Below are 25,956 nucleotides of genomic sequence, written 5' to 3'. Positions count from 1 at the left end.
AAAATAATGACAGAATTTCCCGAACATAGCAAAATACGTGGACATGTACATCCAGGAAGCTCAGAAAACACCAAATAGAATAAATAGGAAGGAAAATACAGCACATCATGTATTGATCACAGTATAGAATGCAGAAGACAAGGAGAGTGCTGTAAAAACTCAAGAGAAAGCAATGTGTGGTGTATAAGGGATCCCCAACAAGATTGAGTTTCATTTTCTCATCAGAAACCATGGAGGCAAGAAAGCAGTGGGTTGAAATACTTAACAGTACTGAAAGAAAACAATTGCCAGCCACAAATTTTATATCTCAAGAGACTTTCTTTCAGAAATGAGGGAGAGTTTAAGACATTGCCAGATAAAAAAAAAAAAAGCTGAAGAAGTTCCTCACCACTAGAGCTGCCCCACAAGCAGTGCTGAAGGGAGCTCTTCCAACTGGAAGGGAAGGACACCGGACAGTGGTTCAGAGCAGAATAAGAAGGTAAAAGCCTACATCTAGGTAATTATGAGTGCCGGTACTAGAGTGCTGTGCTGTGTTAGGGTTCTCTAGAGAAACAGAACCAACAGGAAAGATCCATAAACATGAGATTAATGAAGGTGTCTCACACAACTGTGGGAAAGGAAGAGTCCGAAATTCACAGGGCAGGCTGTGAAGCTGGCGGCTCTGATGAAGGGTCTGGATGAACTCCACAGGGGAAGCTTGCTGACTAAAGAAGCAGTTAAAGAATCTCTCTTCTTAAAAGTCTTCAATTTATTGGATTAACTTGTCTTGGGAGACACACTGTTCTAGTTTGCTAGCTGCCAGAATGCAACACACCAGAGACGGATTGGCTTTCAATAAAAGGGTTTATTTAGTTAAAAACATATAGTTCTTCAGAGGAAAGGCAGCTGACTTTGAACTGAGGTTCTTTCTTACTTGGAAAGGCACAGGGTGATCTCTGCTGGCCTTCTCTCCAGGCCTCTGGGTTCTGACAACTTTCCCTGGGGTGATTCTTTTCTACATCTCCAAAGGCCTGGGCTGAGCTGCGATGCTGAGATGAGATATGCTGAGCTGCTTGGGCTGTGCTACGTTGAGCTCTCGTTTAAGCACCAGCCAATTAAATCAAACATCATTCATTGCAGGAGGCACGCCTCCTAGCCGACTGCAGATGTAATCAGCAACAGATGAGGTTCACATGCCATCGGCTCATGTCCACAAGCAGTAGAACTAGGCACCTTCACCTGGCCAAGTTGACACCTGACCCTAACTACCACACACACCTTACTTGATTGCAGATGCAGTCAGCCACAGATGAAATCAACTGACTGATGATTTAATACATCAGCCTTGGGGTTTATCAACTGGCGTGAAATATCCTTGCAGTAATGTCAGGCCGGTGCTCCCTGACCGGACACGCTCCTCCCCCTTCTCTGCCCAGCTCCTCCCCTGTCCCTCCACTTTCCCTCCCAGAGGGACCGAAATGTCACTCTGTCCACCAGTCAGAGAAGGAGCCTCTGAAGTCAGGTTATCCATGGAGTTTTAGCTTAGGTAACTCTCACAGTGCGTCCAGTGATTCCCTTCTGGTCACTATTTTGTTAGGCAGGGGCAATTCTAGTGGCTTCCACTTGGCCTTTTCTGCCATAATAGCCCTCGCCTCCATGAGTCAGAAAACCGATGTGGGGATTCTGCCAGTTGCTGGGTATGTTGATTCCAGTTATGCATTCTAGATCTGGGAAAATGACTAGAGAATGGGTCTGGGAACCCACTGCACCCATTGTGAGATGAACCTGAGCTAAAACTCCATCAATCACCTGAGCTCCATAAGCCCCTACTTTGACTGGTGGACCAGAGTGACATTTTAGTCTCCTGGAATTAGTGTCACTTTGAGCCAGTGTCTGATAATCCCCGAAATATCTGATCATTTTCTTTTCCCCAGTGCACAGTCATCCTGGTAAAAGGCTGTGGTCTCCTTGGGAAAGGCTTGGGGGAGGTTAACAGTGTACATTTTGGGAAGTATTAAGGGTCCTTCCCCAAAGGTACCTGCCCTCCCCTTGTTTAAGAGGTTCTGGGTCAGTCAGCTGTCTGGGAATTAAGGGGCCATGACCGTGTTTTTGTAATTCAAGTTAAACTTCTGTTCACTTGACCACAAACTCTTCTGCTTATACTTATACAGCTCAAACAAGAATTTAGTAGGCTGCCCACCTATTTTACTTCTAGGTACCCCATAATCTACTAGCCAACGCCACAAGATTCTGCGAGTCAGATTATTTTGACTCCTGCTTTGAATCTGCTGTCCATTGTGGTGGCCACGTCCCCCTTGTCTATGATGAGTAACTGTCCCCACATGGCTCCTGATAGCTCGGAATCCGGTCATCCCCACTGTGTTTAAGAATTCCAGCTCAGTGACAGCAGCTCCCACAGTAATATCTGAACTACAGAGAAGGGCGACTACAGAGCTCTGCAGGGGTGATGGCACTAGTCTAAGGAATTTATTTCTCAAGGTTCTGGTGAAAGTTGTATCCTCTGGACATTCCTGGGGTGTAAGAGCAGGCTTTCCATGATAAATCCACTCTAACGTTCCAGTCTCTCTAAGCCCCCTGGATCCCCTCATCTGCATTATACCAGGGCAGGTCTGGCATTTCAGCCTCAGGTAATGTCAGCCACCTTTGGATCCATGTTTCAGCCAACCATCCACACAAACTGTTAACGCTCTTTCTAACCCCTCGAGCTATGACATTGGATGCAGAATCTCTGCCTAGTGGACCCATGTCAATAAATTCAGCTTGATGTAACTTTCTATTCCTCCCACCATTATCCCAGCCCATAATATCCATTCCCGCACATATTCCCTTGATTTCTGTCTGTATAGATTGGAAAACCCAGGCAGTTCTGTTGGGGGATAGCGTCCCTCCTCATGGGTCACACTTTTTACTTCCCCTTTCAGGGCCTGTTGGGATTTTCATCTAGTTATAGGTCTTGAAGAAAAGAGGGGTGGTGGGGTGGGTCATGAAAGGAAATAGAAGTGCGTCTCAAGCCAGTTATCTCAGGGCATCCCTTCCATCACAGTTTCATCTGGTGAAACAGGTAGTTTCTGCAGGCAGAGGTGTGAGTGGTTTCCCCAGGGAAGCTGGTCGCAGGTGCTTCCCTCCTCGGTCTGCTCTGCTGTGTTTCCACAGCTTGTCCCACTACGGGCCCCCATCCACTCGGTGTGCTGGCAGCAGCTCCCCATCTCTGGAAGGCCCCAGAGTCCGGCCTCAGCCCCCTCCTGATCTCCTCATGGTTCCCCAGCAGCGCAGCCCCAGGACTGGGCTCTTTGGTGCCATGTGTTCTCCGTGATGGTGGCTGGGCGCATTTCTTGGCATTATTCCTGCACAACATAAGTTCACTTTAAATGTAGAACTCACTGAAAACTGAAATCCTTTATACTCTCCCTATCCAAGGTAACTTAGCCTTGCAGGTGCTTTGTGATCTGGCCTTTGAGGCCCTAGGTGTGGCATGTTAGGGAGCGGCAAGTGCTGCTAGAGCCCCTGTGCTGTCTCCAAAAGTAGGACCACACCACACCGCGCGTGCCACTGTATAATCTATTTATGTTTAGTTATCACACTACTTCATGGTAGCTTTAATATACATGTGTCATGGTCGAGCTTGAGTTGATTTTAATTTTTCCTTCTGATCCAGAGCAGATAAAATCCCTCCATCTCTTTACTCCACCTACCGCCAAGCCTGTTCCGCTGCCGAGGAGAAGCAGCACGAAAGTAAGGCTCACGGGGAGCGTGTTGGCTGTGTCTTGCGTTTTCGCTTTCCCCACCAGGGACGTGCTGGGTACGACTTGCACGTCACCAACCCCACTTGCTGAAGTCATCCTGGGTCAGGCTAGAGTGTGGCTTCAGAGAGTTCCCAGGCCACTGACAGCCACACCCAGATCTTGCCAAAAGGGGCTCTTTGTCACACAGCTGTCCCCTTGGCAGCAGCTGACAACTCCACCTGGCACTGTCAGTTCACAGTGTCTGGGCATCGGGGTTCTTAAAAGGTACCTGCTGAGTACTTTCTCGAAACTATTTTATATGGTACAGACCTCTACTTTGCTTTCTGTCCCCCTGATGTGGGTCAGGCAGATCTTGGCAAATTCTGCTTGCCCACATGTGTGCAGGCACTGGCTGGGGCCTGTCACCAGGTGTCAAGCTCCAGTCTCCTGTTGGAGGACCAGGCAGCAGCTGGCTGCAGGCAGGCCATTCTGCAGTGGATTTGGGGCCATTCTGCTCCTAGGAGCTGTGATAGAAGCCTTGATCAGTCAGTGAATCTGCCTCTGGAGTGTTCCGTCTGCCCCGCCCTCCCAGTTCCTACCTTCTGCCTGCTGACACAGTTGAGGTCCTCAGAGGACCCAGCATTGTGCTCAGCTGCAGAGCCAGTGCCTCCCTACTTGTGCAGGCCGCTCCCTCGCCATCTGCAGGCCTGGCTGGCGGGGGTGTCCTGACCACTCCTCTGGCCACGTTCCTCCTCTTGTAGCTCAGAGGAATTCCAGCATGATGGGGTCTCGGGTGTGGGGGTTCTCGGGGTACCCCCTGGGTGAAGGACAGAGATGCCCAGCCCACGCCTGCCTGGACCCATTGGACCTGACCAGTAGTGCTCCTGACCAGCGTCAGGAGGGTGTGTCCTTCGTGCTGGGCAGAGGTGCTCCCCCCCTTTCCCTTCTGCCCCCTCCTCTTCCTCACTCCACCATCCTCCTTTCAAAGGTTCCAAACTGTTTTATAATAATTTACTTAAAATGGGCTTGTTCCTGGAGAATTTCTATTTCTGTTGACTTTCTAGTTTTCCACTGTTGGATCTTGTCAGCCTTGGTGGCAGTTTTCCTGCACACTTTTTAAATGCACACAGAGACCCTTCCTCTCTGTGGCAGACATGCTGTGTTGAGGGTTTGCAAATATGTGATCATGTTTAATCTTTGCCCTTAAAGCTGTTAAATGTATGTTGAGGGGCTGGGAAGAACTGGTAATTTCCTCTCTAAATGTAGTCCCCAGTCTTTTTTCTTTAAGTTTCATTTTTGAATGTCCTGTTGTAAGGAAGGAAAACTAGTGTAACAATGTCGCATAGAAGTTGGAGCCCCAGAGGGAGGACTTGTGCGTGTCCCAGCCCACATCCCACAGTGCTGCGTGTGCCCACGCGTGGGTTCCCGTGGGGGTGTGACAGCAGGCTCCGTGTGCCAGGAGCCTCCTGTGCCTGGCCTGCTTTTGTCTAAGAGCAGACCTGGGAGCAGGCAGCTCCCATTGATGGTGCGAGGACTGTCTGGATATTGCATGGTAAAGAGATGAGCATGGCTGACGGCATGTGTCTGGTCCCCTCACTTGCAGCCCCAGCTGTGTTGGTGGAGCCAGGCTGTGCTGAAGAGCCCCTGGGTGCTCTGCAGGCCGCACTGGGGGCGCTGAGGGCCGCCGTGGCAGAGCCCACCCCGCACGATGGTGAGCACGGGCTGGGGCTGGAGGGTGTGGCAGCTGGTCCAGTGTCCAGCTCACGTCCCCGCCCAGTGGCAGTGACTGGGAGGTGCCCTGGCAGGTGGTGAAACCTGAGGGAAGTGGGGAGGAAAGGGGTCTTGTGCGGGCAAAGGGGCTCGGTGGGGCTGTGGGGGGGCCTGAGTGGCTGCGACAGGAAGCCGCCTGCACTAAGGCTTCCCCTCCACCCTACGCTGGGGGAGAGAAATAGAGCTGTGGTCTCCGTGATGCGCTGCAAGAGCATAAAATGCTTGGTTCTGGGATGTCCCCGTGCTCATGGGGCCTGAGCCATCAGGAATAAACAGCCATATTTTCATTATGTAGCTGTAATGGAGTTTAATTTATTGTGAGTTTGTTTCTTTCAAACCAGGACAAAAAGAAGGCAGTGGTAGAGTATGCTTGGCCTGTTGCTCACGGCCTCTGAGCTGACCCTTAGAGCTGTGCTGGGGTGCAGCCTGTGGCCTGGGGAATCATGGGACAGAGCCCGGCGGTGCTGCCTGCCAGGGAGACGTGGCCTAGAACAGCTCAGGAGGCCGACCCGGCAGGGCAGAGCTGGGGGAGGCCACGGAGCTCAGGTGGTGGGGAGGGAACAGGCAGGTGGTTGGTGGGGCCGGGTGCCCAAGGGACAGGGGGCTTCAGGCCTCAGCCCACCCTGCGTCACGTGATCTGCCCGAGCCACGAGTCCGTGGCGGTGCCTGGTATGGAAGAGCCTGGTCCCCCCAGGCCAGTGTCATTGGCACGTGGGGAGCCCAGAGGGGCTGCCTTGCTGCCCCGATCCTGAGCACCCCTGTGCAGCCTCCTGCCCACCTCCCGCCCGCCTCCGTCTGCAGTCATATCTGCTCATGTCACTGTGATTTCTGGGAGGCTGAGTGCTGCCCTGGGGGCCAGCCAGGACGATGGCAGCTTCGAGATCCCGACGGTTCAGCTGGATGTCGTGGCCCCACGTCTGGAGCAGCAGGAAGCACAGGTGAGGGCAGCGGCCTCGGGGCGAGTGGGTGCTGGTGTCCGTGGGCGCTGCTTGCAGTGGTGATGCGGGAGCATTCCTCTTAACCTCAGTCTGCTTGCCAGATTAAAAGCTTTTGTGTAAATTAGATACTCGGGAGACTGGGCAATTCTCCGAGTCAGGGATACACACTGGGGCGACCTGACTGTGAACGTGGCTTTTATGTTTTTAAAGAACGTGACGCAGGCTGTTGGTGGCCCAGAAAGCCTAAGACAGTTACTCTCAGCCCCTTAGAGGTGGCGTGCGCGAGCCCACTCTGCGCCGTGGGGCCTCATGGCCGCCTGCCTGGCAGCCCGCCGCCTTCTTTGGGGTCTGAGGCGGTTTTGGTGACGCTGATCTGGGCTGTCATTGCCTCTCCTCGCGTGTCCTCACAGCTGTCTCCTCGCAGGTTGTGGACCTCCTGCTGACATCTTTCTGTCAGAACCTGATGGTGGCCTCCAGCTTTGCCCCTCCAGAGCGGTGCGTGTCCCGAGATTGCTCCTGGGAGCAGCTGGGTGTTTCCTGTGGGTCTCCCTTTGCCTCATACGTGAAGACTGGGAGAGGGAGTAGATGTTCCCAGTTAAGCGCTAACCCCTGAATTGTATCTCCTTCCCTACCTTCAAGAGACATGGTTTTCGCCAGTTTCCACACGTGGGCCCAAGAAGGGGCAGCTCTGCCGTGCAGGGCCCCCCTTTCTCCACGGGGCGCAGTACTGAGGCTTATGAAATGGCGACACGGCCACAGTGCAGGAAGCCCATTCCTTTCCCTTCTGGAAAGGCAGGTGCTTGTGGAAATAGGAAGGCCCCAGGACTGAGTTTTCAGGCCGGAAGTGGCCGGTGCTGATGGGCTGTGTGGGCCTGTGTCTGCAGGCAGGGTCCCTGGGCAGTGCTCTTCGTGAGGATGGTGTTTGCGCGCGTGCTCCCTGCTGTGCTCGCCCGGCTCTGCCAGCTGCTTGGCTCCCAGGTACAGCTCCCGCCTCCGTGCCCGATGGTCCTGCTCTACCCGAGGGGCACTGGAGATGCCCCCGTGTGGAGCCTGTACTGGAGCAGGATGGGAAGGGACCAAGCCCAGCCTGGCAGGTGCAGCCTGCCATCACAGGCATCCGTGAGGGAAGCGGACAGAGGCCATGCCTCAGGACATGGACCTGGTGTGCGGTGGGAGCACTCACGGGGGAGGATGGGGGTGCCAAGGCCATGGCCCCAAGTGCTACAGGGCTCCCTCTACTCTGGAGCCCCCGGCGGTGCCTGTGAGCTGCCTTCACGGGGGCAGCGGGTGGTCAGTCCCGAGTCCTCCCAGAGCCCTGTGGGCGCTGCTGCCCCATCCACAGCTCCTCTTTCCCACTACAGAGCTCGAGCCTGAGGGCCACTCACGTGTTGGGGCTGGCAGTGTTGGCCGTCCACCTGAGGGAGTCTGCATCCATCCTTCCGCATGTGGCCACTTGTGCCCCGGCCTCTGCAAAGGGTCTCTCGGCGGCTGAGGTCTTAGAGGGCCTCCTGACCTGCAGGACCGCAACATCCGCTCTGGTGTGCATGAAGTGAGTCGACCTCTCCGGGGGCTGCCTCTTCCTGCTCTTGAGTCAGTGGAACCAGCAGAAGGCCTCAGCTCCATCTTGCATCCCTGCATGGGGGTGGAGGTGGGCGCACTGCTTCTCCAGACTGCCTGGTTGTGACATTACCACATGTGGACACCACGGGTGCTAAAGCCCTCTGTTGGCATACCTCTGTCCGTCTTCTGTGGTCGTGTGGCTGTCTGAGGCTGTTCTGACCCCTTGGCCCTGATTGGGGCGTGCTCGTTGGCTCCAGCCACTGTGCTGACTGAGGAGGGGTCAGGCCAGATGCAGAATGAGGAGCCACAGAAGCGGCCCCAGCGGCAGTAGCTCTGAAGGCAGAGCTGGTCAGTGCTGTGCCGGAGACCCCTGGGGGCCTCGTGTGCACAATGAGAGGTCAGGAGCGAGCTCTGGGTTGGAGGCACAGGTGTGGGGGTTCGTCGACAGAAAGTTGGCCCCGGGGGGGACGGCAGTGTAGGGTAGGTGCCAGCGGCAGGTGTGCAGACCCTCATTCACAGCGCCCACTTCCTACCCCATCCGTGGCTATGGGACTGCAGGCCCACACAGGGTGGCCGATACTGTGGCGGGGCCCTCCGGGAACCGGCCCCAGTGGTCGCCTACTCCCCAGATGTCCCGACTCACTCACGTACTTGGTGTCGTCATGGGGGCCTCGGTTATGACAGAGAAGGGCTGGGATCACCCCATGTATGACCTGAGTCACCCCTCACAGAGCTGCTGCCTGGGGAAGGAGGGAGGAGACGCACCAGACACCTAGGCAGGGAGCGGGCACCAACAATAACCTGTATCTGTAAGACCTGGTGAGAGCCACCTCCGCCTGCAGCAGTGCAAAGGGACGTCCCAGATGGGAACTTGACCCGCGTGGCCGTCTTACTTCACCCTGTGGAGTCTCTGGTTTTGCCCTTTGACCCCGCATGGGGTTGCTTCTTCCAACTGTAGCCCTGCGGGCAGGCCAGGCCCCACTCGCTGGGCATCAGGCCTCCTTTCTTGTTCCCTCCTGGGCTCCATTCCCATCTCTGGCCATTTTCTGTACTCGTCCTTCTCTTCCTTCTCCCCACCTGGGAGCCCACCACGGTCCAGAAAACAAAGCAGTTGCTGAGGTCGCACCTGAAGTTAGGCTTGCTGCCTTTGCCGAGAGACAACGCGCATATGGCTCCCAGGGTGGAGCAGGGATACCGTTTGCAAACACTTGGGCGAGCAGAAGCCCTTTGCGTGTGGAGCCTGGGTCCGTACAGGTCTCCCACAGTGGGGGTGCCCCCTTCCTTCCAAGCACCACCTCACAAAAGAGGCCGACGGGTCTCCTGTTTTTTTTTCTGCATGTGTGTCTTGGTTCGGTGGCGCCAACTGCTCTCCACGTGCTCGTGTGACCGTCGTGCGGTTTTCAGTGCAGACAGGCTCCTAGAGGCAGCAGCTCTGGCTCAGCAGCCAGACCCGGGTGTGTGTGATGGGGGCAGAGCATATGCAGGGGTTCCCTCCACCCTGAGCCCCCAAAGGGCACTAAATTCAGTTTCTTAAAAGTCTCTTACTTGACTTTATGCCTTCTGTTTTATATAGATTGCATTTGTACATATAGTCTCTTCTACTTTCAGGTTTTGTACAGCAGCAATTTCTTATGCTTTGTGCAAGTTTTCTTCCAAGTCACGTGATATTTTGTACAGCAGTTTATCACCAAGCCTTATAAAAAAGGTAGGTTTATTGCTTGCCCATACCTCCGGTCATCCAGCTCCCGGACAGTTTTCTGTCCCGCATCTCAGGGGAGCCACCTTGGAGGAGCTGCCCCGTTCTCTGCATCACAGATCCTTGCAGGTTGGACGTTGCCTTTTCTCCTGTTCTCCGAGCTTCAGCGCCATGAAAGATGACAACTACTAATATGCCCCTGTGATGGCTCGGTGCAGGTGGCGCCTTGGCCAGGGGATGGCACCCAGGTGCGTGGCAGGCGAGCACTGGCCTGGCTCCTCCTGCAAGGACATTGCAAGAACTTCAGTCACCGGGTGGTTGCTTCTACAGCTGATGACATCTGTGGTCAACGCGGGAGATGTCTTCAGCAATGAGGGATGTTTAATCTCAACTGTTGAAGGCTTTAAAAGGAGAAATGATGACTTCAGCAGTCAGAGAAGAGAATCTCATCTCTTCATGAGCTAGTCTTTCCTGGGGAATTCATCGAAACCTACATCGAAGCTGGCAACTCGCAACCTGCACTGTGGAGTTTGGACTCATGCGCCCACACAGTTGTGGGAGACACTTGTATAAAATGTTGTATGTACACACATCTCTGTTGTTTCTGACTAATACAGCTTTGGTACCAGGAGTGGATCTTGAGAAACAGAATCTTAGAAACGGATTTTTGTCATTGGTTTTCCACCCTGATTATATTCCTGGAGAGATTGCAGAGATTAGTGCCACTCTTCAAGGTGGAGGATAAGCTGTTGCATTTTCCCACGACTGAAAAAGAGGCACAATGCCTAGGTGACTTCTTTGGATTCCGGAGACAACATATTCCCGATTTGAGTGTGCTAATGCAGCCCATTTACCGAGTGACCTGAAAAACAGCTAATTTTGAATGGGACCTGGAACAAGAGGAGGCTCTGTGACAGTTCCAGGCTGCAGTACAGGCTGCTCTGCCGCTTGGACCATATGATCCAGCAGATCCAATGGTGCTAGGAGTGTCATTGTAAACAGGGATGCTGTCTGAAGCCTTTGGCAGGCCCCTATAGGAGAGTCACGATACAGACCCTTAGGATTTTGAGTAAAGCCCTCTGTATATAACTACTCTCCTTTTGAGAAACAACTTTTGGCCTGCAACTTGGCTTTAGGAGAGACTGAATGCTTAAACATGGGCCACCAAGTTACCATGAGACCTGGGTTGCCTATCATGAGCTGGGTGCTGTCTGACCCATCCAGTCATAAAGTTGAGCGTGCGCAGCAGTTCTCTATCATAAAATGGAAATGGTATATACGAGGTAGGGCCAGAGCAGGTCCTGAAGGCACAAGTAAGTTACATGAGGAAGTGGCCCAAATGCCCATGGCCCCTACTCCTGCCACATTACCTTCACTTTCCCAAACCAGAGCTGTGGTCTCTTGGGGAGCTCCTTGTAGTCAGTCAAGTGAGGAAGAGAAAACTCAGGCCTAGTTTACAGATGGGTCTGCACAATATGCAGGGGCCACCCAAAAGTGGACAGCTCCTTTCTGGTATGTCCCTGAAGGGCATTGGTGAGGGAAGATCCTCACAGTAGGCGGAACTTCGAGCAGTGCACCAGGTCATTCATTTTGCTTGGAAGCAGCATGACTGGACAATTGGTGACAAAGAGGTCTAAGCAAGAGGTATGTGGATAGACCTTTCTGAGTGGGCAAAAAACATGTAGATATGTGTGTCCCGTGTGAATGCTCACCAGAGGATGACTTCAGCAGAGGAAGGTTTTTTGTTTTGTTTTTTCAAATTGATGAATACAACTTTATTTTTTACACTTAAAACCTGATGAAAAACCACTATTAATCCTTTTAAACAAAACCCAACATCTCAGTTGAAAATTATGGTAACCATATTTACTCATTAAATACCAATTAAATTTTCCAAAACAGAACTTCAAAAGATCCAGCATGCACGTTTAAGCACATGGATCCAAGACCAAGTACACATGCTGCATGCACCAAGGCTGGATTACAGATTATCATAGTCATCATCTTCGTCATCTTCATCATCTTCATGTTTTCTTTTCAATGCATTGATGAGTCACTGGAAGTATTTTGTGACGACATCATGTTAGTGGTAATAAGAATATTTTGGACCCAACTAATGATGGCTTAATCAAAACATTGTGAACTGCTGATGTTGCAGGAATGGATGCTTTTACAGCTGGGAACTGTGAACTGCACTGTAAACCTTTGCCCTGTGAAGGACATTGGAGCCCCAACTTTAGTTGAAACAGACATGGTTTGTGGAGTTGGTGTGCCTAGTGTGGGCGTACTAGGTCTGCTACTAACTGAACCCACACTTAACCGGGGAACTGTTATTCTTCCTGCAGAAGTAGATGCCTTTTTTTGTAAAGACTTAAGTTTATAGTTTGGAGCAGTTAAGCAGTATCTGTCAGGTAGTAATCTAGGACCTGAATATGGCTTGATCAATGGCAAAGGGGTTTGATTTCTTTGCCTTGCAATATCTAACAAAAAATCTCTCGGGGGAGGAGAGGTAAAAGACTGGTCAGCACGACACTGGATTGCCAATCGCACATCACCTGCATCAACAGTAGCTTTCTTAGCATAGCTTGAATAAATTTTTGCGTCATCTAGAATTGTGGTCACATATCGGAAGGCAAGCTCCAACATCTGATTTATAACTCTTGGCTCATAGTCTGTAATCCCCATATCCTTCAGGATTTGTGCCATCATCTGCGCATCTTTCGGCATGCTCTTGGGAGAAGCCATCTTGCCAGACTCCATGATATCTGGTGATCAAACTTCTTCAGCTAAATCACCCACATTAATATATTTCAATCCGGATCTTGATGCAAGTTCTTTGCCTAATGTAGTTTTTCCAACTCCTGGTGTACTGGTAAGCAGGATGTTGGGCCGCACCATGGTCTTCACCGCAGTGGCTCCGAGCGCCCAGACGGCCGTGCCCCCAGCAGAGGAAGGTTTTAATCATCAAGTGATAAGATGACCCGTCCTGCAGATACAAGTCATCCTCTTTCCCCAGCCACCCAGTGGGCTCATGAACAAAGTGGACATGGTGGTAGGGATGGGGGCTGTGCATGGGCTCAGCAGCATGGACTTCCACTCACTAAGGCCAACCTGGCCACGGCCACTGCTTAGTGCCCACTCTGCCAGCAGCAGAGACCTACTCAGTTCCGAATATGGCACATTCCCTAAGGGGAGAGCCTCCTACCTGGTGGTCCTCTCATCTAGTAAATGCTTATTGTGTTTGTAAGAAGAACATGGAAATTAATAATAAAGCATTAGAAACCCTGAACATGAAAAGTGAATATAAGGACTTTTGATGTAAACCAGTATCATTTCTTTTATAATTTTAATGTGGACTTTATTGGTGCAATTCTTTGTGTTGAAACAGTGGTTTTCAATTCCTGGCTTCATATTAAAACCAACTGAGAAACTTTTAAAAGTGTGGCTCCCTGGGCCCTGCCCAGCACATGCAGTCAGAATCAGGAGGCACCCTGGCAAGAGGGCTTGGGGTTCCCAGGCATTAGGTGGAGGAGCTGAGTACCAGCAGCTGCGTTTTCAAGAAAAGCCAAGAATGGGGGTCAGGGCAAATGGCCCAGAAAAAGAAGTCCTGGTGTCTCCCCTTCCCAGCACAGCCTCAGCTGTCAAGACTTTTGCACAGGACATTTTAGAAAGTACAGTCCACATTGTTCAAATTATCTTTTTCATTTTGTTCAAATCAGAAGTTTAAAAACTGCTGAATTTATCATGTCACCAATGAAGACCACCCTGGCCTCCGCAGGTTTTGAGCCACATGCTGCATTCCTTGGGAGGCTGCCGAGCCAGGCGACATATTTTTTGCCCTAAATTTGCATCCAGAGCCTGCTACCAGAGGCTGCAGAGGCTGAGAAGAAAGGGCAGTCTCTCTAATAGGCAAAGATGTGCATATTGAAATGTCCCAGATAAAATGCTGGCTTTTTAAATGGAAAGTCCCTCGAACAGGGAAGGCAGCCCTCCACTCACTGCTGACAGGACTAGGTATTTGCTTGGTATTTCTGAAGACTGGTACACTTGGTTCCATTCTGCAATTCCACTTCTCATCATTTAGCCTAGGGGAAAAATCCATATGTGCCCTCACGTTTCTGTGTGTGGTGAATGCTGCCAGCCCCTGAGCTCCCAGCTGTCACTGGAGGGGTGTCTGCCCACACCTCTCCCAGGACACAAGAGTGAGGGCTGTGGGGCGCCCCTGCCTGAAAAGCTGGTGCTGATATTGCTTTTGATGTGTAGTTTTCTAAGTCTCTTATAATAAGCATGCTCCTTTTTATTTTCAGCTCCAGTTCGTTGTGTTAAGATTGTTCTCAGAAGCGCGAGAAACTGTGTGCCCAGAAGTCACAGCTGACGTCCCCTGGGACCCCCTATGCCTTCAGTCTGCAGACTGGAAGAGAGCTGTACTCTGTCTGTGGAAGCACAGAGCGTTCCAGGAGCTGCTGAAGGAGAAGGAATTTGGGGTAAGGGCCCACCTCCCTAGCTGCCCCTGCCTGGCGACTTGCAAACACCATGTGCCCGGCACAGCCCACGGTGCAGGCATGTGAAACTTGATTTAATGGAGATTTTTATCTAGATGATCCCAGGTTCATGTGCGTTTAAGAAATAATACACACAGATCTCTTCTGTTTAATCAGTTTCTCCCAACTGTAACATTTTCACAAACTCTATTTTAATAATTTATATTTTCAATTTTATTGACACCACACAAACTATCTAAAGCATACAATCGCTGGCTCACAGTATCATCCCATAGTTGTGCGTACATCCACATAATCAGTTTTAGAACATTTTCATTATTCTCGAATAGAAATTTTAAAAAACCCAAATCTTCCCCTACCCCTTCTCCTCCAACCCCCCTATTGTTTGTTTATTTGTTTTTAAATATTTTTATTATAAACCTTAACAAGCAAACATTCAAACATTCTATACATGGTTTACAATTAGTCGCTCACAATATCATCACATAGTTGTGTATTCATCACCATGATCATTTTTTTGAACATTTGTATCTCTCTAGCAAAAGAAAAACACATGCCTTACCCCTTACCTCCCCTCTTATTGATCACTAGTATTTCAATCTACTCAATTTCAACCTTTGTTTCCCCTATTATTTATTTTTTATCCATATTTTTTACTTATCTGCCCATACCATAGATAAAAGGAGCATCAGACACAGGTTTTCACAATCACACAGTCACATTGTGAAGGCTATATCATTATACAATCATGTTTAAGAAACACAGCTCTACAGTTTTAGGTACTTCCCTCCAGCCTCTCCAATATACCATAAACTGAAAAGGGGTCTCTATATAATGCATAAGATCAACTCCAGGATAACCTCTCGACTCTGTTTGAAATCTCTCAGCCACTGGCACTATTTTTTCTCATTTCTCTCGTCTCCCTTTTGGTTGAGAGGGTTTTCTCAATCCCTTGATGCCAAGTCCCAGCTCATTCTAGGATTTCTGTCCCATGTTGCCAGGGAGGCTTACACCCCTGGGAGTCATGACCCATGTAGAAGAGGGGAGAGCAGTGAGTTCACCTGCCATGTTGGCTTAGAGAGAGAGAGGCTGCATCTGAGCAACAAAAGAGGTTCTCTGGGGTGATTTTCAGGCATCATTTTAAGTAGGCTTAGCCTATTCTTGGCAGGGATAAGTTTCATAGGGCAAACCACAAGACTGAAGGCTTGGCCTGTTGATTTGGTTGTCCCCACTGTTTGCAAGAATATCAGAAATTCTCCAAGTGCGTAAATTGAGTATTTCCCACTTTTTCCCATTCCCCAAAGGAGACTTTACAAATACTTCTTTATTCACTACACAAATCACTCTGGGATTTATCCCCCCCCCCCATTGTTGACCCATAGTGTTGGTGTAGTAAATTTGTTAATGTTGATGAAAGAATATTTAAATATTACAGTTAACTATAGTCCATAGTTTGCAACAGCTGTATTTTTTCCTATATACCCTCTATTGTTTTTTTTTTACATTTATAGTAATTCATACAGAAACTTAATTACATATGTAGAGTTAACTGGTGATATACATGACTTTAAACAACCATTTTCAGTCCCATTCACCTACAATATGGCACTATCACTTATAATCCCAATAACCACCTACCATCACCTTTGTCCATTTCCAGACCTTTATGTTCATCTTCTATAATAGTTCCCCTTCTCTGGCGTCTGTCTATCTTTAGGTACCCTATATGCTGGATTTTAAGACTGAGCATACATATTGTAGTTATTTCATATTAGTGAAGTCATACAATGTCTGTTGTTTTGTATCTGGCTTATTTCACTCAGCATTATGTCCTCAAAGTTCATCCATCTTGTCATGTGCTTCAGGACCTCATCCCTCTTACTCCATCGTATATATATATACCACATTTTGTTTATCCACGTACCTGTTGATGGACTGTTGTATTATTTCCATCTTCTTGCAATTATGAATAATGCCACTATGAACATCAGCGTGCAAACATCTGTATGTATCACTGCTTTCAGATCTTCTGTGTATATACCGAGTAGCAGCCTTACTGGATGGTAAGGCAGCTCAATATTGAGCCTTCTGAGGATTGATTAATTGTCTTCCACAGCAGCTATACCATTTTCCATTCCTATCAGCATTGCATAAGTGTTCCTATTTCTCCACAACTTCTCCAATATTTGTTTCTTGTTTTTTTTTAATAGTGGCCATTTTTATATGTGTGAGATGATATCTCATTGTCGTTTTGATTTGTATTTCCCTAATAGCTGATGAAGTTGAACATTTTTTCAAGTGTTTTTTTAGCCATATGTATTTCCTATTTGAAATCATGCCTATTCATATCTTTTCTCCATTTTATAATTGGGTTGTTTGTCCTTCTACTGTTGAGTTGTAGTATTTCTTTATGATAGTGGATATCAAACCCTTATCAGATATATGGTTTGGCATTTAGGTTCAAATGTCAACTTGGCCAGGTGAAGGTGCCTAGTTTTATTGCTGTAGACATGAGCCAATGGCATGTGAACCTCATCTGTTGCTAATTACAGCTGCAGTCGGCTCGGAGGCGTGCCTGCTGCAGTGAATAATGTTTGATTTAATTGGCTGGTGCTTAAAAGAGAGAGCTCAATGTAGCACAGCCAAGCAGCTCAGCACACCTCATCTCAGCACTCACAGCTCAGCTTAGGCCTTTGGAGATGCAGAAAGAAATCACCCTGGGGAAAGTTGTTGGAATCTAGAGGCCTGGAGAGAAGGCCAGCAGAGATCACCCTGTGCCTTCCCATGTAAGAAAGAACCTCAGTGGAAAGTTAGCTGCCTTTCCTCTGAAGAACTATACATTAGCTAATAAATCCCCTTTTGTTGAAAGCCAATCCATCTCTGTGTGTTGCATTTCAGCAGCTAGCAAACTAGAACAGATTTGGTACCGGAAGTGGGGTGCTGCTGCAGTTTGTAAATACCAGATATCTTGGAACGGTTGTTTGGATGGATAAGGGGAAGATTTTGGAGGAATTGTGAAGAGAATGATGGAGAAGTCCTGGAGTGCTTGAGGAGACTGTTGGTGTAAATGAAACCACTGCCAATCTGGACAAAGGGGGACACAAAAGGGACAGTGTGGAGTTGGCAGAGGGAGAACCGTGGAAGCTTGGGTCTGAAGCCAAGAAACCTCAGCTAGGAGAGTGGACCCACCATATACATGGAGAGGGTGAGTCTCTCACCTCGTTACAGTGGAAGAGTCGTTCCGCCTCAGGCCTTGGAAAAGGTACAGCACACTCCTTGGGGACTGGGGAGAGCCTGGCTGCCACCATATGGAGGGGTTGAACGTGTGCCTCAGAAATGGCAGAGAGCCCAGGTGTGGCCCCGATGCTTGGAGAGGATGAAGCCGAGAAAAAGGTGGTGTTCTCAGTGTTCCCCGAGGTGGATTTGGAAAGAGGCGGCCACTGCATAGGCCCTCGGAAGGGGTGGGACTGCCACTTTCTACAGCTGACGGATAAATGACTTTCAGACTTTGAAATCCAAAGGAGTTTGCCCTGACTGTTTTCAGGACTGTTTGGGTCTTGTGACTCCTGTGTTCCTTCTAATTTCTCCCTATGGAAATGAAAACCTGTATCCTGTGAATGTCCTCCTTTGCATATTTGCACCAGATAACTTGTTTTGAGATTCATAGGTCCACAGCTAGAAGAGAATTTTTGCACTTTAATATTGTTTAAGGTGATGTGTGTAGTTGCCAAATTGACAAGGGGTGGACGTGTGGTCATTAGGTTCAGGTGTCAGCTTGACCAGGTGAAGGTACCTGTGGACATGAGCCACTGGCATGTGAACATCATCTGTTGCTGACTACATCTGCAGTTGGCTATGAGATGTGCCTGCTGCGATGAATGATGTTTGATTTAATTGGCTGGTGCTTAAATGAGAGCTCAATGTAGCACAGCCAAGCAGCTCAGCATACCTCATCCCAGCACTCACAGCTCAACCCAGGCCTTTGGAGATGCAGAAAGGAATCACCCTGGGGAAAGTTGTTGGAACCCAGAGGCCTGGAGAGAAGGCCAGCCAGAGATCATCCTGTATCTTCCCACATAAGAAAAAACCTCAGTTCAAAGTTAGCTGTCCTTCCTCTGAAGAACTATATGTTTTTAACTAAATAAATCCCCTTTTATTGAAAGCCAAGCCATTTCTGGTGTGTTGCATTCCAGCAGCTAGCAAACGAGAACATATGTTTACCAAATATTCTCTCCCATTGAGTTGGCTGCCTTTTCACTTTCTGGACAGTGTCCTTTGAGGCGCAGCATTGTTCAGTCTTGAGGAGTTCCCATTTATCTCTTTTTTCTTTTGTAGCCTGTTATTTGCAGGTAAGGTCTAAGAAGCTATGTCTTATCACTAGGTCTTGAAGCTATTTCCCTATCTTTTCTTGTAGAAGTTTTTTGATATTGGCTCTTACATAGGTCTTTAATCTACTTTGAGTTAATTTTTGTACAGAGTGTGAGGGTAGGGATCCTCTTTCATTCCTTTAGAAATGGATATCTAGCTCTCCCAGCCCCATTCATGTAAGGTACTGTCCTTTTCCAGTTCAGTAGATTCGGGGGCCTAGTCACAAATCAATTGACCATAAATCTGAGGATCTATTTCTTAATGCAGTTTGATTCCTTTGATCAATAATATGCCTATCTTTGTGCCACCACCAGGCTGTTTTGACCACTGTGAATTGATATCTTTTAAGTCAGGAAGAGCAAATCTTCCCACTTTGCTCTTTTGAAGAATGCTTTTGGCACCTCAAGACCCCTTTCCCTTGAAGATAAATTTCATAACTAACTTTTCCAAGTCTACAAAATAGGTTGTTGGAGTTTTTTTAAAAATATTTTCATTATAAACAATGAACAGACATACCAGCATTCTTGACATAGTCATCCTTGACATACAAACATTTCTGACATGGTGTACAATCAGTGGTTCACAATATCATAGCGTAGTTGTATGTTTATCACCATGATCATTTTTCTGAACATTTGTATCTCTCTAGCAAAAGAAAGAAGAAAAAAAAAAACCTCATACATGCCATACCCCTTACTCCTCCCTTTCACTGACCATTAGTATTTCAATCTACTCAATTTATTATAACTTTTGTTGCCCCATTATTTATTTTTTTATCCATATTTGTTATTCGTCTGTCCATACTGCAGATAAAAGGAGCATCAGACACAAGGTTTTCTCAATCACACAGTCACATCGCAAAAGCTATATTATACAGTCATCTTTAAGAAACATGGCTACTGATACACAGCCCTACAGTTTCAGGCACTTCCCTCCAGCCACTCCTATACACCGTAAACTAAAAAGGGGATATCTATGTAATGTGTAAGAATAACCTCCAGGACAACCTCTCGATTCTGTTTGAAATCTCTCAGCCACTGCTACTTTATTTTGTCTCATTTCTCTCTTCCCCCTTTTGGTCAAGAAGGTTTTCTCAGTCCCTTGATGCTGAGTCCCAGCTCATTTAGGGTTTCTGTCCCACGTTGCCAGGGAGGTTTACATCCCTGGGAGTCCCATCCCATGTAGAGAGGGGAAGGGCAGTGAGTTCGCTTGCTCTGTTGGCTGAGAGAGAGAGAGAGGCCACATCTGAGCAACAAAAGAGGGTGACTCTTAGGCCTGATTTTAAGTAGGCTTAGCCTATCCTTTGTGGGGATAATCTTGGGAACAAACCGCAAGAGTGAGGGCTCAGTGTATTGATTTGGTTGTCCCCACTGCTTGCAAAAATATCAGGAATTCTCCAGATGGGAAAGTTGAATTTTCCCCCTTTCTCCCCATTCCCTTAAAGGGACTTTGCATATACTTCTTTATTCACTGTTCAAATCACTCAAGGATTTATCGGGGCATCACACTAACCTGGACAAACCTACAAAATCTCATGCCCTATTCAAGAGTCCATGTACTTACGGTGTTTATTTAAACTGTCCGTATAATTTAAATTAGGAAAGGCACTAGTTAAAATATAAATTTTTTACCAAATAAGCATTTCTTGCTTTAGTCTCACACAGAAGTTGAAGTTTTAAAATATGAATGACCATCTGTTTTCAACACCCTGCAATACTGACATTCCTTTGTTCTTCCTCATGCAAAAACATTTTTTTGAGGCAACTATTTTTTCTTGTATTCTTTAACAGACATATTCAATGTTATGTGCAACATTCTAAAAAACCTTAAGTTTCACAGACTTGCAGACATTCAAACACTGTGGTCCCCTTTTCTTTGATATGAAGGTTTATTCAGCTTTAAAAAAAGGCATGGGACACAAGTTAATACATTTTCACCAAATTGAAAATAGTACAAAAATTTTTAAGATGCTATAGAACTACACATTATACCTAATTTATCATTAAATATAGAAGACAGTATTTTCTTCAGCAAATAAACCAGCATATCAGTATGCTTTAATTCATACTTTTTCATTTATACTGTCATTCACAGATTATTTACAACTTTCCTTGTGTGAAGAGAACTAGAATGTAAATTTTCTGCAAAATTGGAAAAAAGCAATACAAAATCGGTGAAAACCTGTGTTTTATATTTTACAAATGTAAGCCAGTTTTTCTCTTCAAATACTAAATATTTTATGCAGTGGTCTTTTGGACACATATAGTAATTCTTGAGGATGTTTTAATGCTTGAGGTAAGTTTACAGGTCTTGATTCTTCATCAGGGAGTACTAAATCTTCTATTTCACTACCCCTGTATTTTCTTTTACATATTTTTACCACCACCTTTTTCTTGAGAAATAGCTTTAATGTTTCTTTTGATGCAACTGCTTTTGCATTTTCTTTGCTTTTTCCACAGCCAGCGCCCAAATACACAGACATGCACCTCAATTCACAAACAATACTTTCTTGAGAGCTCAAATTTTGAGGCAGATCTGCCAGTTCTTTTAGTGGGACAAGAAACACACCCAGTGTTGCTCTCAGACCTTCAACAGCTGCATTTAGGAGTGCTCCATGGTTCACAGTGGGCTAAAGCCACCAACAGCTAAATTCCATGGCCCCCGTTTGTACAGTCTATTGAAAAAAGGCTGCTTCTGTTTCACATCTGCATCGGTTAACGTGCAACAGGAGAATCTGACTGAACTCCCACTTGACTGTGAAGTACTTTTAGAAGGAACCTCGATGTGCTGGTTTGAGAACCACTTTTTGGAGCCAGCGGGGGCATGCTTGCTAAGGAAGTGCTTTTGGAGACCAGAGATCCGCGGCTCTGGGAGCTGCTCTCGGAAGCTGACGGTGTTGCAGCTACCTGGGAGGGGCTTTTAGAAGTCGGCAGCGATGTATTTGCTTGGGAGCCGCTGTTGGAAGTTATCAGGATGAGCCTGATGAAGAGCTGGTTTTAGCAACTGATGATGAAACGCTTGCTTCTGAACGAGGTTTGGTAGTTAACCCACTTGAAACTGTCTCTGAACTAGGATAGATGGCCGTATTCGACTCTATTTCTGAGCTTCCTGAAAAGCCCAACAAGGGCTCCTGAATCTCTGAACTGCTTTGAGAAGCCGAGACTGAAGAGCCTTCCATAGCACTCTTTATGGTGAGCCTCTCAGTCGTATGGGATCACTGGATTGGGTCACATGACTATTCACACTCGGTTTCAACAAAGACACGTGATGCTGAACCACGCTTATCTGAAGCTTCCGATTCACAAACTTTATCAGATCCTGCTGTTGTTACCTGAGGAAATGCTGCTGCAGCTGTTTTGGCAGGAACCTGGTCGATCTCCATGACTTTCAGAGCTATTCTGACTGAGTTGAGTTCCCTCTACTCTCTGATTTGGTGGAGGGCCCTGTACATGCCGAATGTTTTCCTGCTCAGCTGATGCATTTTGGCAAAAGCTTTTGCATGATCTTGCTCAACCGCAGAAATGGTTTTTCCTTCCATGACTCGTTTTTTGGATGGCTCTTCTATTCCTTCTCGGCAACCATTTCGTCTTTTGTTATATGGATTGGAGCATCTGTCACTTTAACACCTTCAGCCATACTAAGTGTTTTATCCATAACTTTTGAGAGTACTGGCACCCGAGGAAGTCGTCGTTTGCCCAGGCCATGGAAAAGGAAATGAGCTGCTGCATCTGCCGATTCTGAGTCCCACTCTCGGTGTCCACAACTTCATCCGTGTTTGTGGAGCCCACGCCACTAGGGGGAACCAGGTCCCCGGCATTGCGAGGCAGAAATTCGCGATGGTGGTGCCAGTGTCGCAGCATTTGTTAATGTGGTGTATTACATTGATTTTCTTGTGTTGACCCACCCTTGCATGCGTGGAATAAATCCCACTTGCTTGTGGTGTGTAATTCTTTTAATGTGCTCTTGGCTTCAATTTGCAGGTATTTTCTTGAGAATTTTTGCATTTGTATTCATTAGAGAGAGAGATCTGTAGTTTACCTTTCTTGTAGTATCTTTTTTATCAGGTTTTGGTATTAGAGTGATGTTTGTTTCATAGAATGTTAGGTAGTATTCCCTTTTCTTCAGTTTTTTTGGAAGATTTGAGCAGGAATTGTTACTTCTTTTTGGAATGTTTGGTAAAATTCCCCTGTGAAGCTGTCTGGATCTGGGTTTTTCTTTGTAGGGATGTTTTTGATGACTGGTTGGATCTCTTAACTTATGATTGGTTTGTTGAGATCTATTTCTATTTCTGTTTCTTTCTGAGTCAGAATAGATTGTTTGTGTTTCTAGGAAATTGTCCATTTTATCTAAGTTGTCTAGTTTTTTTTATTTATTTTTTATTTTTTAGCTATTTATTGAATTAATTGAGTTCTTATTGAATTCTATGCCTATGTGTTAGGCATGAAGATGATGTCCATTTTTTTTTATTATTAATTAACGGAAAAAAAGAAATTAACCCAACATTTAGAAATCACACCACTCTACACATGCAATCAGCAATTCTCAACATCATCACATAGATGCCTGATCATCGTTTCTTAGTACATTTGCATCGGTTTAGAAGAACTAGCAACACAACAGAAAAAGATATAGAATGTTAATATAGAGAAAAGAAATAAAAGTAATAATAATAGTAAAAACAAACAAACGAACAAAAAAAACCCTATGGCTCAGATGCAGCTTCATTCAGTGTTTTAACATGATTACTTTACAATTAGGTATTATTATGCTGTCCATTTTTGAGTTTTTGTATCTAGTCCTGTTGCACAGTCTGTATCCCTTCAGCTCCAGTTACCCATTATCTTACCCTGTTTCTAACTCCTGCTGGACTCTGTTACCAGTGACATATTCCAAGTTTATTCTCGAATGTCCGTTCACATCAGTGGGACCATACAGTATTTGTCCTTTAGTTTTTGGCTGGACTCACTCAGCATAATGTTCTCAGTTGTCTAGTTTTTTTGGCATACAGTTATTACTATTATTCTCTTAAGATAATTTTTTAAAACTTTCTTTGGGGTCTGTAGTAGTTGGGTTCGGGTGTCCGTTTGGCCAGGTGACGGTGCGCAGTTCTTCTGTTGTTGGGGACTGAAATCACCAGCATGTGAAATCCGTCTGTAGCTGATCATGTCTGCCGTTGGCTAGTGGGAGTGCCTTCCACAATGAGTGGCGATTAAATTAATTAGCTGTGGGCTTAAAAGGAGAAGTCAGAAGAGGGAAAAGCAGCCCAGCACAGCTCAGCAGAGCCAACAAAGACACGTGTTTGGAGATGCAGAAAGGAACCTCCCTGGGGAAAGTCATTTGAACCCGAAACCAAGAGAGAAACCCTGCAGATGTTGCCGTATGCCTTCCCATGTGACAGAAATCCAGTTGAAAGCTAGTGCCTTTCCTCCCAGGAGCTGTCAATTTGTAACTAAATAAATCTTGCTAAAAGCCAGTACATCCCTGCTGTGTTGCATTCCAGAAGCTTTAGCAAACTAAAACAGTGTGCATGGTAATATCTTCCCTCTCATTTCTGATTTTATTTTTGTGAATCTTATTGATCTTCTTAGACAACCAGCTTTGGGTTTTATTGATTCTCTTTATTCCTTTTTTTTTTTTCTCTCAAATACATTTATTTTCAGCTTTAATCTTTCTTCTACTTAAGTTAGGGTTGGTTTGCTATGCTTTCTCTGGTTTCTTCAGTTGTTCAGTTAGTTCCTTGATTTTAACTCTTCCTTTTAAGTGTTGTTGTTTAGAGTTATAAATTTCTCTCTTTGAACTGCCTTCACTGCATCCCACAGGTTTTTTTGTTTTGTTTTGTTTTTTGACATGGACAGGCTCCGGGAATCAAACCTGGGTCTCCGGCATGGCAGGTGAGAACTCTGCGACTGCGCCACTGTTGCCTGCATCCCCATAGGTTTTGATATATTGTATTCTTGTTTTCATTTGTCTTCCAGATATTTACTGATTAAGGCTGAGTAATATTCCAATTTTGCTTATTCACCTGTTGATGGACACATGTTGCTCCCACCTTTTGGCTCCTGTGAATTACGCTGTGATGAACGTTGGTGTACAAGTGTCTTTCCAACTCCTTGTTTCCTAGTTTGGGTATATGCCTAAGAGTGGAGTTGCCAGGTCATTACATTTTCTCAGGAACCACCAAACTTTTCCACAGCAGCTCCACCATTTTACGTTCCCAACAGTGATGTATGTACAAAGGCTCTTTTTTCCCCACGTCCTCACAAGCACTTGCTATTTTCACTTTAAACAATGGTGATAGTGGTATTATCACAGTTTTAATTTGCATCTCCATAATGGCAAATATGCTGAGCATCTTTTATTTACGGACAGACTGTGGAGAGGCTGCAGATCAACTCCAGACCACTGAAATAAAGCAAATATTGCAAAGAAGTGAGGCACAGGAATTTTTTTGTTTCCCAGTGCATCCAAAAGTGTTTTACACTATACTGTAGTGTATGAAGTGTGCAATTGCATTATGTCTAAAAAAAGCAACATATACATCTTAGTTAAAATGTGACAGAGACAAGAAAAGCCCATGTTGGAGGGATGGCACCAGTGGGCCTACTCGATGCAGGGCTGCCACAAAACTTCAGTTCGTAAAATAATGCAATATTTATGCAGCACAATAAAGTAAATCAAATGAGGTATGCCTGTACTTATAGGCCATTTGAATATCTTATTTGGAGAAAAGTCTAAATCCTTGGCTCATTTTTTTATTTTTTATTTTTTATTTTTTTATTTTTTGGTCTCTGTTGTTGACTTATATGAGTTCTTTATACATTTTGGATATTAGACCCTTATCAGATATTTGGTTTCCAAATGCTTTCTCCTATTCTGTGGGTTGTCTTTTCATTATTTTGGTGATGTCCTTTGATTCACAAACATTTTTCATTTTGATGAAGTCCATTTTATCTTTTCTCCTGTTTGCACTTTTGGTGTAAAATGCTACCACAAGAAAATACGTCCCTATGTTTTCTTGTAAGAATTTTATCATATTAACTCTTACTTAGATCACTGATCCATTTTGAGTTAATTTTGATATCTGATGAGAGGTAGGTCCACATGTATTGCATGTGTGTTTCCTGTTTGCAACACCATTTGCTGCAGCACCAGTTCTTTTCCCTGTGGATGTACTTGGCCCCTTGTCAGAAACCAGCTGGCCAAAGGTATCTGGATTTATTTATGGGCTCACTGTTTTTTTCCATTTGCCTATATGTCTGTCCTTAGGCTAGTGCCACAGTAATTTAATTACTGTAGTAAATTCTGAAATCAGGAAGTGTGAGTTTCCAACTTTGTTCTTATTTTTAAATATTTAGTCTGTTGGTCACCCCTTGGAGTTCCAAGCAAATTTTAGGAACAGC

At 46.4% G+C, this 25,956-nt stretch overlaps 1 protein-coding gene and 1 pseudogene across 5 annotated transcripts in view; one reads left to right on the top strand and one right to left on the bottom strand.

Moving 5' to 3' along the window:
• FANCA (FA complementation group A) overlaps positions 1-25,956 on the top strand; it is a 107,686-nt gene that overhangs the window by 61,385 nt on the left and 20,345 nt on the right. For 2 of the 5 annotated variants that reach the window (XM_077133322.1, XM_077133321.1), the window contains exons 21-28: positions 3,656-3,732; positions 5,326-5,433; positions 6,294-6,430; positions 6,855-6,925; positions 7,315-7,408; positions 7,792-7,979; positions 9,599-9,695; positions 13,994-14,170. In XM_077133322.1, the coding sequence (XP_076989437.1) occupies positions 3,656-3,732; positions 5,326-5,433; positions 6,294-6,430; positions 6,855-6,925; positions 7,315-7,408; positions 7,792-7,979; positions 9,599-9,695; positions 13,994-14,170 (949 nt within the window). Of the gene's footprint in view, positions 1-3,655; positions 3,733-5,325; positions 5,434-6,293; positions 6,431-6,854; positions 6,926-7,314; positions 7,409-7,791; positions 7,980-9,598; positions 9,696-13,993; positions 14,171-20,650; positions 20,973-21,015; positions 25,318-25,956 lie in introns of those variants that run through there. The other 3 variants (XM_077133324.1, XM_077133325.1, XR_013163808.1) reach the window with 3 other exon arrangements.
• Positions 11,538-13,465, bottom strand: LOC143659924 (transcription initiation factor TFIID subunit 9-like; annotated as a pseudogene).

This window comes from Tamandua tetradactyla, chromosome 16 (assembly GCF_023851605.1).
Source record: "Tamandua tetradactyla isolate mTamTet1 chromosome 16, mTamTet1.pri, whole genome shotgun sequence".
Classification (NCBI taxonomy): Eukaryota; Metazoa; Chordata; class Mammalia; order Pilosa; family Myrmecophagidae; genus Tamandua; species Tamandua tetradactyla.
This window is presented reverse-complemented; position numbering and strand designations above follow the sequence as displayed.